Below are 14,135 nucleotides of genomic sequence, written 5' to 3' on the forward strand. Positions count from 1 at the left end.
TTGTTATTGGACAGATGTTGCTCTCTGGTTTTGTGATTAAACGAATGTATGTGTAGTTTAATTTATTCCCCTACTGTGTGGCTGTCGTCTTTTTGTTGCCATGACCTTATTGTATATCATGATGGCTTATGAACAAATGGGTTATAGAGCAAACAATGCAATTATCACAATGGGTTGCAATTTGGCTTTTTTACTGGCTTGGCTTGGCTTCCTCAGTGATTTTACCCACACACAGCTACTGGATTGAAGTAGCAAATATCAGGAGGCAGTGGACATAGTTAGACCAAATGAAGATGAGGAGGACATGGCAGTGTATGAGAATGTTGTTCAACAGTTGCGTTCCTGATATAGGCCTTAATGATCGTGAAGAAAGTGTATTTTTGTTGCATTCATTGAGCAGGTGATAAATTGTACTGGCCAAACCAGCAGAAATTGGAAATCATGGTGAAAGGGTCTAAAAGGCTTTTGGATCTACATAACTTATTCGCTGAAATATTGCAAGGAATATTGTCCAAATAAGTTCCCCCCTCTCAGGCCCCAGAGCCTGTGTAGGGATCTGAGTAGTGTTGGATCCTGTATTTTACATTATAGCCATTAGATATATATGATTAAATATTATCTGATGTTGGTTGTGTGAGGTGTCTGCATTTGTGCACTGGAGCATCATTATGAGATTAAACAACTGCTTGCTACTTGCCTGTTTGTGTGTGACAAGAACTGAGTAGCATGGTGTGACCTGCATGTTGCAAAACTGTAGATAACAGCCCAGCAGATGCTTTGTCCTTGTGTTTGTATGTAACAATCTTGAGCACATGGTGTGACTTGCTGTATCTTTTTGTGTTGCGAGAACAAGCGGTATTTTGTTAGATAACAGGCAGGAGCCAGATGCGAGATAACGGTATGGAGCATGGGAGCCTGGATGTTCTTCACAAGCAAGTTACATCTATCAACGGAAGCGCCAAGAGGCGGGAACCCGCCTGAGCGCCTGCAATAGGCTGAGCAAGTTTAAACCACGCCCAGTCTCATACAGGATGTATGTAAACAGTATTCTTTCTACTGTGATAGACAGTTCCAACCCGTCTGTTGGCCTATCACAGTAGAAAGAATACTGTTTACATACATCCTGTCAGTTCCCTGTTCTGCCCTGCGTGGTATTACAGTGAGCATGTATATACGAAAGTTGCATTTGCCATTTATTACTTAGCTAATAAAAAATACATAGTATAAAATCGGTGACTCATTGTTATATTTATCCTGATACCAGATTTGAATTTACGCAACTCTAACAGTAGACATGAATAAGAAGGAGATTATTATTTATATAATAATATATATTATTTTGGGCTGTTTGTTTTGGGGCAATATGAGTGTTTTTTTCACCCTTCGTTTATTTCCTATGTTAAAGTTTCTCAGTTTTCACTCCAACCAGTAGGTCGAGGCAATAAACATGTAGTCATTCTGCGGTAAAACCCCACCAAAGAAGAGGTGCCTCAGAATAAAAATGGCGGAGACTGGTAAACGTGAAGTTGATTTTGAGGACAGAAACGAAACTGATACTGCTAAGGCCAAACGACTAAAGAATGACCCGAATAGTGACCAAGATAATCACAATGAATCAGCATCTGAAAATCCTTTGTTCGGATTTAAAACAACAACGGTTCTGCGCGACTCTGCACGGGAGAAAAATATGTTCATACACGGAAAGGTGGCTAACGTTACTGGTATCTAGCTAGTTAGTCAATGTTGGCTAATAGCTAGCTAAACTAAAACCAAAAAGCTTATAGATGTTTATAAGTGGTGACGTTACATAGCTATATTTTATAGGTTGGAAATCTGTAGTTGCGGCCACTTAAACTTCAAATGTTAGTAGCTTGGTAGAAGCTCGCATCGCATAATTCGTCTTGCTTGCCTGTTGTCAAAGTGACCAGTCGTCAGTGTACGAAACAATTTAGCGATGGCTGCCTAGGGCCGCGAGGTGTCGTTAGTTGAATAAAATTGTTTATTTGTATCATGCATGTCCTGTCCGACTATATGACAACAATACATGTAGTTAAATACTTAATCTTGTTAACGTTCGATTGTCTAGGTAGCTAGTTAACAAGGTGTACAGTCCATTGAATCTCAAACAACGTATTTCCTTAATACCCTATCAGTTGAACGACCAGGATGCGGTCATCATTCTGGAGAAGACCCCTATCAGGGAAGACACCCTGTTGGAGATTTTCAATGGCTCCAGACTGAAGTTGGACATGAGGAATGATATCTACAGCACGTATCAACTCCAACCCCCTGCTCATTTGAATGGTATGCCCTAGGATACATAAGCTAGATCTGTTCCAAAATGACTTGAACAGTTATGATATGAAAATTCGTGATTCTCTTGAGAGGGAGCTTACTTGCATATAGGTCCTACTGTACCTATGATTGGCTATGGCTCACTGGTCTGTGTAGAATCCGGGCCTGGACATGACAAAGGTATTATGTATTATTTACTGCAGTCTCTATTAATTGTCCAAATGCACTGCCGCTTTCCCACTCTATATTGCTATAGTTTTCACAAATCCTTACTGTAAGTAATTCTCAAACATATAAATGTGACAATGACCATATCTAAGTGCTCGCTTGTCAGAAAATGTATATTCCTGGGGATGTATATGAACATTTGATATCTTATTAAAATCTGTTATGTTACATGAGCCGAATACAACAGGTGTAGACATACAGTGAAATGATTACTTTACAAGCCCTTAACCAACAATGCAGTTAAGAAAATACTTTTAAAAATAGAGAAATGTCAAATAATTAAAGAGTGCAGTAAAATAACTAAAGCAGGGATATATACAGGGGGTACCGGTGTGAAGGTAATTGAGGTAATATGTACATGTAGGTAGAGTTCTTAAAGTGACTATGCATAAATAATAACAGAGTAGCAGCAGCGTAGAAGATGGGTGGGGGAGCGCAAATGCAAATAGTCTGGGTAGCCATTTGATTAGCTGTTCAGGGTGGCTTGGGGGTAGAAGCTGTTTCGAAGCCTCTTGGACCTAGACTTGGCGCTCTATACCAGGCGGTAGCAGAGAGAACAGTCTATAACTAGGGTGGCTGGAGTCTTTGACCATTTGTAGGGACTTCCTCTGACACCGCCTGGTATAGAGGCCCTGGATGGCAGGAAGCTTGGCCCCGGTGATGTACTGGGCTGTACGCACTACCCTATGTAGTGCCTTGTGGTCGGAGGCCGAGCAGTTGCCATACCAGGCAGTGATGTAACCTGTCAGGATTCTCTCGATGGTGCAGCTGTAAAACCTTTTGAGGATCTGAGGACCTATGCAAACTCTTTTCATTCTCCTGAGGGGGAATAGTTTTTGTCGTGCCCTCTTCATGACTGTCTTGGTGTGCTTGGACCATGTTAGTTTGTTGGGGATGTGGACGCCAAGGAACTTAAAGCTTTCAACCTGCTCCACTACAGCCTAGTCAGTGAGAATGGGGGTGTACTCAGTCCTCCTTTTTCCTGTAGTCCACAATCATCTCCTTTGCCTTGATCTCGTTAAGGGAGAGGTTGTTGTCCTTGCACCACATGGTCTCTGACCTCCCTATAGGCTGTCTCGTTGTTGTTGTTGATCAGGCCTACCACTGTTGTGTCGTCAGCAAACCTAACGCTGGTGTTGGTGTCGTGCTTACAAGAGGGGACTAAGCATGCACCCCTGAGTGGCCACCGTGTTGAGGATCAGCGTGGCAGATGTAGCTTTGCCTAACCTTAACACCTGGGTGCGGCCCATCATGAAGTCCAGGATCCAGTTGTAGAAAGAGGTGTGTAGTCCCAGGGTCCTTAACTTAGTGATGAGCTTTGTGGGCACTATGGCTTTGAACGCTAAGCTGTAGTCAATGAACAGCATTCTCACATAGGTGTTCCTTTTGTCCAAGTGGGAAAGGGCAGTGTGATTGCTTCATCTGTGGATCTGCTGGGGCGGTATGCAAATTGGAGTGGGTCTAGCATTTCTGGGATGATGGTGATTTGAGCCATAACCAGCCTTTCAAAGCACTTCATGGCTACTGACATGAGTGCTTCGGGGTGGCAGTCATTTAGGCAGGTTACCTTCGCTTTCTTGGGCACAGGGACTATGGTGGTCTGCTTGAAACATGTATGTATTACAGACTTGGTCACGGAGAGGTGGAACATGTCAGTGAAGACACTTGCCAGTTCGTCCACACATGCTCTGAGTACACACCCTGGTAATCCGTCAGGCCCCGCGGCCATGTGAATGTTAACCTGTTTAAAGGTCTTGCTCACATCGGCTACGGAGAGCGTGATCACACAGTCGACTGGAACAGGTGGTGCTCTCATACATGCTTCAGTGTTGCTTCCCTCAAAGCGAGCACAAAAGGCATTTATCTCGTCTGGGTGGCTCAAGTCACTGCGCAGCTCGTGGCTGGGTTTCCCTTTTGTGTTAGTATTTTTTTTCTCGCCTATTTAACTTAGCCCTTCCTGTGTACTAGATCACAAACAGCATACTGCTGACCTAAACGTTTGGAAATTATAAGTTCACTTTCGCAAGCATGGCCTGAAAACGCATCCCAAGTGCACTGTTTACCTCGCTTCTGAAGTATAGAAAAAAACTCCAGGCTTCCATCATAACTGTCAATTCATTGGAAAAAAAAAAGAATTACAGGAGTCAGTTTGGGAAATGTAACCTTTTATTCAACTAGGCAAGTCAGTCAACCTCTCTGGGATAGGTGGGGCGGCAGGGTAGCCTAGTGTTTAGAGCGTTGGACTAGTAACTGAAAGGTTGCAAGTTTGAATCCCCGAGCTGTCGTTCTGCCCCTGAACAGGCAGTTAACCCACTGTTCCTAGGCCGTCATTGAAAATAAGAATTTGTTCTTAACTGACTTGCCTAGTAAAATAAAGGTATAAAAAAAAAATTAAAAGCCGGGGGGAAATTCAGAGCGCCAAATTCAAATAAATTACCATAAAAATCAAAATGTCATTAAATCACACAGTCAAGATAGCAAATTAAAGCTACACTTGTTGTGAATCCAGCCAACATGTCAGATTTCAAAAAGGCTTCTCGGCGAAACCAAACGATGCTATTATCTGAGAATAGCACCACCGTAAACAAAGAGAGAAACCATATTTCAGGCGCGACACACAACGCAGAAATAAAAATATAATTCATGCCTAACCTTTGACGAGTTTCTGTCCCATAAACATCACAAATGGTCCCTTTGTTCGATTAATTAGTTCCAACTTGCGCAACATGACTACAAAATATCTCAAAAGTTACCTGTAAACTTTGCCAAAACATTTCAAACTACTTTTGTAATACAACTGTAGATAATTTTTAACGTAAATAATCAATAAAATTGAAGACTGGATGATCTGTGTTCAAAACAGGAGGAAAACAAACTGTAGCTAGCTTTCTGGTCACGCGCCACTATCTAACAGTACACTTCAAGTGACCCGAGTTCAAGATGGCCGTACTTCTTCATTACAAAGGAATAACCTCAACCAATTTCTAAAGACTGACAACAGTATACTCACAGACATGATTCAAACAGTTTTAGAAAATTCGGTGTTTTATATCCAAATCTACTAGACTCTCTAGTACACAAATGTATTTACCGTTTACACTGGTCCAACCGGTCAGAAAAAATAATATTGTAATCTAACAGCAACTGTTTGGCACACAATACTCACGCAACACTTGCTCCAAAACCCTACTTTTTCTAGATATCCAGTAGTTTCCACAACTAAGTCAAATGTCTTCCATAGATCTGACTTCCTCTTTCCCTCCTGAACAACCTGTAAACATTTGCCCATTTCAAGTTTCTTTTTCACATCCTCCGCATCCATTTTGCTGTCGACATTACTGTGTTCGGAGTTGGTTATAACCAGTTCATTGATGTGACTGATTGGCTATAGGTCATGCCCTATTGGTCACATGCATGCAATGCTCACATGTTTCACATGCTCACATGAGTAAAGACAGCAAGGGTTGAGGGAATAGGGAATGTTTTTTCCTAAACAAATGAGGGATTTCTTAAACAAATGAGGGATTTCTATCAAATTTCTCATTTAAAAACAAGTAAACTAAATGTCTGAAATTGTTGCAGCTTCAACACAGACAGTGCAATAAAGACTTGTTGTGCATTTTTCGCTGCAGTAAGGAGGAGAGCGAGAAAATGTGCGCCAGTCACACAGGCAATCGCTGTCATTTTTTAAAACTGTGTGTGACCATCAGGCTCTTTCTTGAGTCGTGTGTGTGTCCTAATTATTTAATCAAACCGTGTGCTTAAAGCATCAGACAAGCTCAGTTCATATGTCGTTGGTTTTATTCAAACACAAGGTGTGTCTGTCGATTATATGGAAAAACAGATTTAAACATCTTGACCAATCGAGAGTCGTTCTGTTCCAATCGGTCGACCAAGATTTGCTTCAGTTGTAGACAGCTGTAGATTCAATACATTGGACCAAATCAAATAATTCTGCAATGCGAAGTGGCACCATTATCATTTCCTAATGGAATTCAAATCTCTGACTGAAATCTGATGTGATATTGATCCTTGTCTTGTTTCTTGGTTCCAAAGAGATGAAGACCACAGTGGTGTGTCCGGCCACAGAGAAGCATGTGAAGAAATACCTGCGCCAGGAGACCTACTTAGTGCAGGAGACTGGGGAGGACTACCGCTCTATCACCCTACCTTACATTCAGAGTCAGAGCTTCAGTGTACAGGTAGCATTTCATTGCTTTCAAGGTGAAAATATTAGTCACACAGTCTCCCACTCCACATCCGAAGGCCTTGATTGTCAACTCAGTAAATGCACGGTTCTTACAGGTGATCATCCTCAATCTGGGATTACAATACCATCCATATAAAAGAGCCAGATTGGGCAATGCGTCACAGATGCTCGAGAGGTCATTAGTAAGGGCTTTCCTCCGATCTTAAAGGGTTAATGTGATGCCGCTGTCAGGGGTGGACTAGTTATTTGGAGGCCTCTGTCAGAGGCCAATCTGAGGCCCCATCCATGTTTATTTAACACAATCATGGCTACTGAACAAATAGGTGTTTGGAGCCAGCTCTTTTAGGTGAACAAAGCGGAATGAAAAGGCTAACTGAAAAGACTTGAAATGCCTTTCACTAATAAAGGTCTTTGCATCACCACATAGAACACGAGTGGGCAATTTTCAACAAATGGCAGGTATTTATTTGCAAATCAAATCAAATCAAATCAGTGATATCTCAAAGTGCTGTACAGAAACCCAGCCTAAAACCCCAAACAGCAAACAATGCAAACAAATACGCCCTTCTGCTGCTTGACAGGTAGAGCCCACAAAGGATGGGGAAATTAACCTAAACTTCTCATACTTGTCAGGTATAGTTTACTTTTATATCACTCAAATATCCAATTAATGGTTGCCAATATTGAAAGATTGTGATTTGTAAACCTGCACTTCTATGATTTATGTGGTAATGATTTTCTTGTTTCTGTGTATTTCCCCTCCAGTGGGTGTACAACATCTTGGAGAAGAAAGCGGAGGCAGAGCGCATCGTTTATGAGGACCCAGACCAGGACGTCGGCTTTGTCCTGCTCCCAGACTTCAAGTGGGATCAAAAGCAGGTGAGATACCTTGTATGATTCTGTCCAAGTGATCTAAAAGTCTAAACCTATCCTAAATCAGAACTTCAACTTTGAGACACTTTATACATAGGGCCAAAGTGGAGCCCTAAGCCTATTCTTGAACACATGGTTACTCTACCCCCCCCTAGTTGGATGACTTGCATTTGATTGCCATCGTTCATCGAAGGGACATCAAAAGTTTGCGAGGCCTGACAGCGCTGCATCTGCCATTGCTGACTAACATCCGCAAGAAGGGAGAGGTGAGAAGGATCCTATAATACATACATATTTTCATATTTACATTTTCTTGTTGAGCGTATTGCGATTGTTTGAGGGATGGGATTTGCCTAGCAATACTGACTGTTTATTTAGCAACCTTCTTGTCATTAAACCATTTCCTTTTCCTGTCAAATACATTCTGTGGTGAAGTTTCCCATAGGTACAGATTAATGATCAGCCTCACTACTTAACTCTTACACTACATGGTCTGTAGCCTGCTAGTTTTCTGTTCTACCTGATAATTCAATGCAGACACCTGGTGTCCCAGGTCTAAATCAGTCCTTGATTAGAGGGGAACAATGAACAAGTTGCAGTTGAACTGTCTTTGAGGTTCAGAGTTGAGTTTGATGGGTCTTGGGGCAACTACTCCTTACTGTGTCATATAGTTGTGCTTGTTTTTCATGGTGCTTTCCCCTATCACAGGAGAGCATTCTGAAGCGATACGGTGTGGCAGCCAGTAAGCTGAAGGTGTACCTCCACTACCAACCGTCCTACTACCACCTCCACATCCACTTCAATGCCCTGAGCTACGAGGCCCCGGGCTGCGGGGTGGAGCATGCCCACCTGCTTTCGGACGTCATCCAGAACCTCCAGGCAGACTCCCAGTACTACCACAGTCGCTCCCTCTCCTTCCCCCTGCGGGCTGACCAAGGCCTGCTCAGCAAGTTCAAGGATGCTGGCAAGCTGTAGTGTCTAGACGCCCAAACACGACAACACTACTACGGAAGGACCTCAGAGGGATGAACACGTTGGGAATGGTGGTGGTTTGGAACTCTGGCTTTTTTGCAATTGAATTTGCTAAAATCCTGTATCTTCTCTTCTCCGTCCTCTCTCGCCTTCTTTTTAAAAATGTCATGGAGAGGCAGCGAAGAGAGGTAAATGTGGATGAAAATATGCTTGTATGAAATTACTCCTCCACTCGCGTGTTGCATGAATTACGTTTACAGGGGTAAATCTAAAAATACATGTGATAAAGACAAATAAAGTTAGTTGGGCCAGACATTTTATAGATAAAACGATAAGTAGCATATTGATTTTCAACGTGTGGATGCTTTTCTCCTCAGAAAAAACTAACGCTGATTCAAAGCGGGTTTGGCAGATTTCAGAACTCTTCCGCGAAGGACTTGCATGTTTATCCTCGCCTATTAACGAATTGACATCTCCTCAATCACTTATCGGGTTCCTGGTCATGGAGAGAGGGTGGAGGACAGACTTTTTCCCAAATGAGAAAAGGCCACAAATGTCTGTCACTTTGACATTCACTTACAAACCAAAAATCAGTATTAGAAAATATTCATGCAGATTTTGTTTTCTAATAATTTAGCCAGATACTGTACATACAGTGCCTTCAGAAAGTATTCATACCCCTTGATTTATTCTACATTTTGTTACAGCCTGAATTCAAAATGGAGAACAAAAAGTCTCACCCATCTACACACAATAGCCCATAATGACAAAGTGAAAACCAGTTTTTTTTTTTTTGCAAATGTATTTCAAATGAAATGCATCTCATATATATACGTATTCACACCGCTGAGTCAATACATGTTAGAATCACCTTTGGCAGCGATTACAGCTGCGAGTCTTTCTGGGTACGTTTCTAAGAACTTTGCACACTTGGATCGTACAATATTTGCCCATTATTCTTTTCAGAATTCTTCAACCTCAAGTTGGTTGTTGATCATTGCTTGGCAACCATTTAAGTCTTGCCATAGATTTTCAAGCATATTTAAGTGAAAACTAACTCAGCCACTCAAACATTGTGTCTTGGTAAGAAACTGCAGTGTAGACTTGGCCTTGTGTTTTAGGTTATTGTCCTACTGAAAGGGGAATTCACCTCCCAGTCTGGTGGAAAGCACACAACCAGGTATCCCTCTAGGATTTTGCCTGTGCTTAGCTCCATGATGTTTTTATTTTTTATCCTGAAAAACACCCCACTCCTTAACGATTACAAGAATACCCATAACATGATGAATCCACCAATATGCTTGAAAATATTGAAAGTGGTACTCAGTATTGGATTTGCCCCAAACATATTACAACACTTTATATTCTGGACAAAAAATGAATGGCTTTTCCACATTTTTTGGCACTATTACTTTAGTCTCTTGTTGCAAACAGGATGTATGTTTTTGGAATATTTTTCATTCTGTACAGGCTTCCTTTTCACACTCAATTAGGTTAGTATTGTGGCGTAAATACAATGTTGTTGATCCATCCTCCCTTTTCTCTTATCACAGCCATTAAACTCTGTAACTGTTTTAAAGTCACTATTGGCCTCATGGTGAAATCCCTGAGCGGTTTCCTTCCTCTACGGCAACTGAGTTAGGATGGACACCTGTAACTTTAGTGACTGTGTGTGTTGATACACCATCCAAAGTGTAATTATTAACTTCACTATGTTCAAAGTAATATTTGGTATCTTTTTTTTTTACCCATCTACCAATAGGTTCCCTTCGTTGTGAGGCATTGGAAAACCTTTGTGGTTGAATCTGTGTTTGAAATTCACTGCTCGACTGAGGGACCTTACAATTATCTGTAAGTGTGAGGTACAGAGATGTAGCCATTCAAACATGATGTTAAACATTTATTGCACGGAGTGAGTCCATTAAATTTCTGTGACTTAAGCAAAAAAATAAAAAATACTCCTGAACTTTAGGCTTCCCATAACAAAGGAGTTGAATACTTGACTCAAGACATTCAAGCTTTTAATTTTTACCAAAAAATCTATTTAATCTGTTTTAAATTCAGGCTGTAACACAATGTTGAAAAAGTCTAGGGGTGTGAATACTTTCTGAAAGCACTGTATTTGTTTCTCTGTAGCCTATAGATTATTTTGTTTTTAATACAAGTCCTGAGGATTGAGGTTCAACTGTAGTTGTGCTGTATTGCCTTGGTGGATTCAGAATTTGCAGTTGCTCATTTTTTGTTAAACTTTTTAAAAATATATTTGTTGAACAGAAATAAAGAATTGTACAACCATTTTTGTTTGCCAGTTGTGACTTATCTGAAGATGCTTGATGTATTTGGACAAGTGCAGTGGTAGAAAAATAACTGAATTGTCATACTTCAGTAAAGGTACCCTAATAGAAAATGACTCAAGGGAGTCACCCAGTAAAATACTGGTTTTAAATGTACTTAAGTCTAGTGGTGCAAAAAGTACTAAATTGTCATAAATATAAATAGTAAAGTACAGTCGTGGCCAAAAGTTTTGAGAATGACACAAATATTAATTTTAACAATGTCTGCTGCCTCAGTTTGTATGATGGCAATTTGCATATATTCCAGAATGTTATGAAGAGTGATCAGATGAATTGCAATTAATTGTAAAGTCCCTCTTTGCCATGCAAATGAACTGAATCCCCCAAAAACATTTCCACTGCATTTCAGCCCTGCCACAAAAGGACCAGCTGACATATCAATGATTCTCTCGTTAACACAGGTGTGAGTGTTGACGAGGACAAGGCTGGAGATCACTCTGTCATGCTGATTGAGTTCGAATAACAGACTGGAAGCTTCAAAAGGAGGGTGTTGCTTGGAATCATTGTTCTTCCTCTGTCAACCACGGTTACCTGCAAGGAAACACATGCTGTCATCATTGCTTTGTACAAAATGTGCTTCACAGGCAAGGGTGCATGGCCAGGAAACTCCCCAGACCTTAATCCCATTGAGAACTTGTGGTCAATCCTCAAGAGTTGGATGGACAAACATAAACCCAGATATTCTGACAAACTGCCAGTAAGATTGCACCTAAATCAACCATTTATCGGATCATCAAGAACTTCAAGGAGAGTGGTTCAATTGTTGTGAAGAAGGCTTCAGGGTGCCCAAGAAAGTCCGGCAAGCTCCAGGACCGTCTCCTAAAGTTGATTCCGCTGCGGGATCGGGGCACCACCAGTACAGAGCTTGCTCAGAAATGGCAGCAGCAGCAGAGTGCATCTGCACGCACAGTGAGGCGAAGACTTTGAGGATGGCCTGGTGTCAAGAAGGGCAGCAAAGAAGCCACTTCTTTCCAGGAAAAACATCAGGGACTGACAGATATTCTGCAAAAGGTACAGGGATTGGACTGCTGAGGAGTGGGGTAAAGTAATTTTCTCTGATGAATCCCCTTAACGATTGTTTGGGGCATCTGGAAAAAAGCTTGTCCGGAGAATCAGTACTGTGTCATGCCAACAGCAAAGCACCCTGAGACCATTCATGTGTGGGGTTGCTTCTCAGCCAAGGGAGTGGGATCACTCACAATTTTGCCTAAGAACACAGCCATGAATAAAGAATGGTATCAACACATCCTCCGAGAACAACTTTTCCCAACCATCCAGAAACAGTTTGATGACGAACAATGCCTTTTCCTAAGTGGCTCGGGGAATAAAACATCGATATTTTGGGTGCATGGCCAGGAAACTCCCCAGACCTTAATCCCATTGAGAACTTGTGGTCAATTCTCAAGAGGTGGATGGACAAACATAAACCCAGATATTCTGACAAACTCCAAGCATTGATTATGCAAGAATGGGCTGCCATCAGTCAGGATGTGGCCCAGAAGTTAATTGACAGCATGCCAGGGCGGATTGCAGAGGTCTTGAAAAAGAAGGGTCAACACTGCAAATATTGGCTCTCATGAAATGCTTGTAATTATACGTAATTATTCCATAGTAACATCTGACAAAAATATCTGAAGACACTGAAGTAGCAGACTTTGTGAAAATGAAAATGTGTCATTCTCAAAACTTGGCCACGACTGATATATACAGATATAACAAAGTATTTTTACTTTAAACCACTGGTTTGGTGGAATATGATAGTGTGCCACTGACTACACTAAAAAACATTTTGGGAGGAAAAACAACCAAGTTTAGAGAAACCATTTTAATACCTGAATAGCACATTTACGAAACATGTCTAAATAACAGGTATTTAGAAGGGATGGACCGACTCGACCTAGTACAGTTGGTAATAACCAAACGATTCTTCTGTATGACCATTTTCCAGTGCATGGCGCATGCGTTTAAGTGAATCAAAATGGGCCGATGCTGGGCAGTCATTCAAGTACACCGAGCGTTTCTGTCTACCAGAATTGAGCCGACTTTGCCGGCATCTTACCAGCATCTCCCCCAGCTGATGCAAATTTAAATACATATATACAAAATTACCCAATTGTAAGAATTTTAAATATTACTATTATACATTTTATACATACAAATAAGACTCATCCACAAAAAAAAAAAAACATTTTGTGTTGGAGGAAACGCCATACACATGATGACCGTGTCAGCTCGCATGCACCTGGCCCGCCACAAGAGTCGCTACAGCATGTTGGGACAAGGACATCCCGGCTGGCCAAACCCTCCAACGGCGCTGGGCCAATGCAGGTTTTTATTATCAAAACAATCTCTGAACCAATTATATTAATTTGGGGACAGGTTGAAAAGCATTGAACATTCATGGCAATTTAGCTCGCTAGCTTGTAGTTGCTAGCTAATTTGTCCGTTTTAGCTAGCTTGCTGTTGCTAGCTAATTTGTTCTGGGATATAAAATTTGCTTTGTTATTTTACCTGAAATGCACAAGGTCCTCTACTATGACAATTAAACCACACATAAAACAGTCAGCCGAATCGTTTCTAGTCATCTCTCCTCCTTTCAGGATTTTTCTTTGGACTTTATATGGCGATTGGCATCTAACTTTCATAGTTACCACAACAACCGACCGAACTCAGTTCATCTTTAAATCACCAAAGTGGGTATAACCAATGGGGAGATGGCACGTGGGCATATGCTTCAATGCCAATGAGGAGATGGGAGAGGCAGGACTTGCAGTGCGTTCTGCACCACAAATTGAAGCAACTTCTATTTTAGCGCCTGGCAACGCAGACGCTTGTTGGTGTGCGCGAGCGGAATGGGTGCAATAATTGAATAACATCTATGTTTACGATGCGAGCGGTGTGTTCATGCTTTTCGACCTGTCACTAAATTAATGTAATTGGTTCAAAGTTTGTTTTGATATTTCAACCTGCTTGTCGTGATCGCGTTTGGTGTGGGGTCAAAATCAATTTGCGCAAGATGCCGCATGCGTGAGTGCGGTTTGGATATGGTGTTAGAGGGAAACTGACTTTCAGCCAAGTGCCCCAACTCAACCGGGAAGCGACCCAGATCCACTGTGCTAGCTGGGATCGCATCACTGAATAATGTGTATAATTTATCGAATTCATGCAATTTTTGTTAGGCTACCAAAATTGCAGCATTACAT

At 41.5% G+C, this 14,135-nt stretch overlaps 1 protein-coding gene across 1 annotated transcript; it reads left to right on the plus strand.

Annotated features, from left to right (window-relative positions):
• The first annotated feature begins 1,461 nt into the window (after nucleotides 1–1,461).
• Nucleotides 1,462–10,875, plus strand: dcps (decapping enzyme, scavenger). The gene is made up of 6 exons (XM_046327517.1): nucleotides 1,462–1,705; nucleotides 2,154–2,304; nucleotides 6,580–6,725; nucleotides 7,499–7,612; nucleotides 7,762–7,872; nucleotides 8,315–10,875. Exons 1-6 carry the CDS (start codon nucleotides 1,502–1,504, stop codon nucleotides 8,579–8,581), a joined length of 993 nt encoding a protein of 330 aa, XP_046183473.1. The 5' UTR covers nucleotides 1,462–1,501; the 3' UTR covers nucleotides 8,582–10,875.
• Nucleotides 10,876–14,135: the final 3,260 nt, after the last annotated feature.

This window comes from Oncorhynchus gorbuscha, linkage group LG02 (genome assembly GCF_021184085.1).
Source record: "Oncorhynchus gorbuscha isolate QuinsamMale2020 ecotype Even-year linkage group LG02, OgorEven_v1.0, whole genome shotgun sequence".
Taxonomy (NCBI): Eukaryota; Metazoa; Chordata; class Actinopteri; order Salmoniformes; family Salmonidae; genus Oncorhynchus; species Oncorhynchus gorbuscha.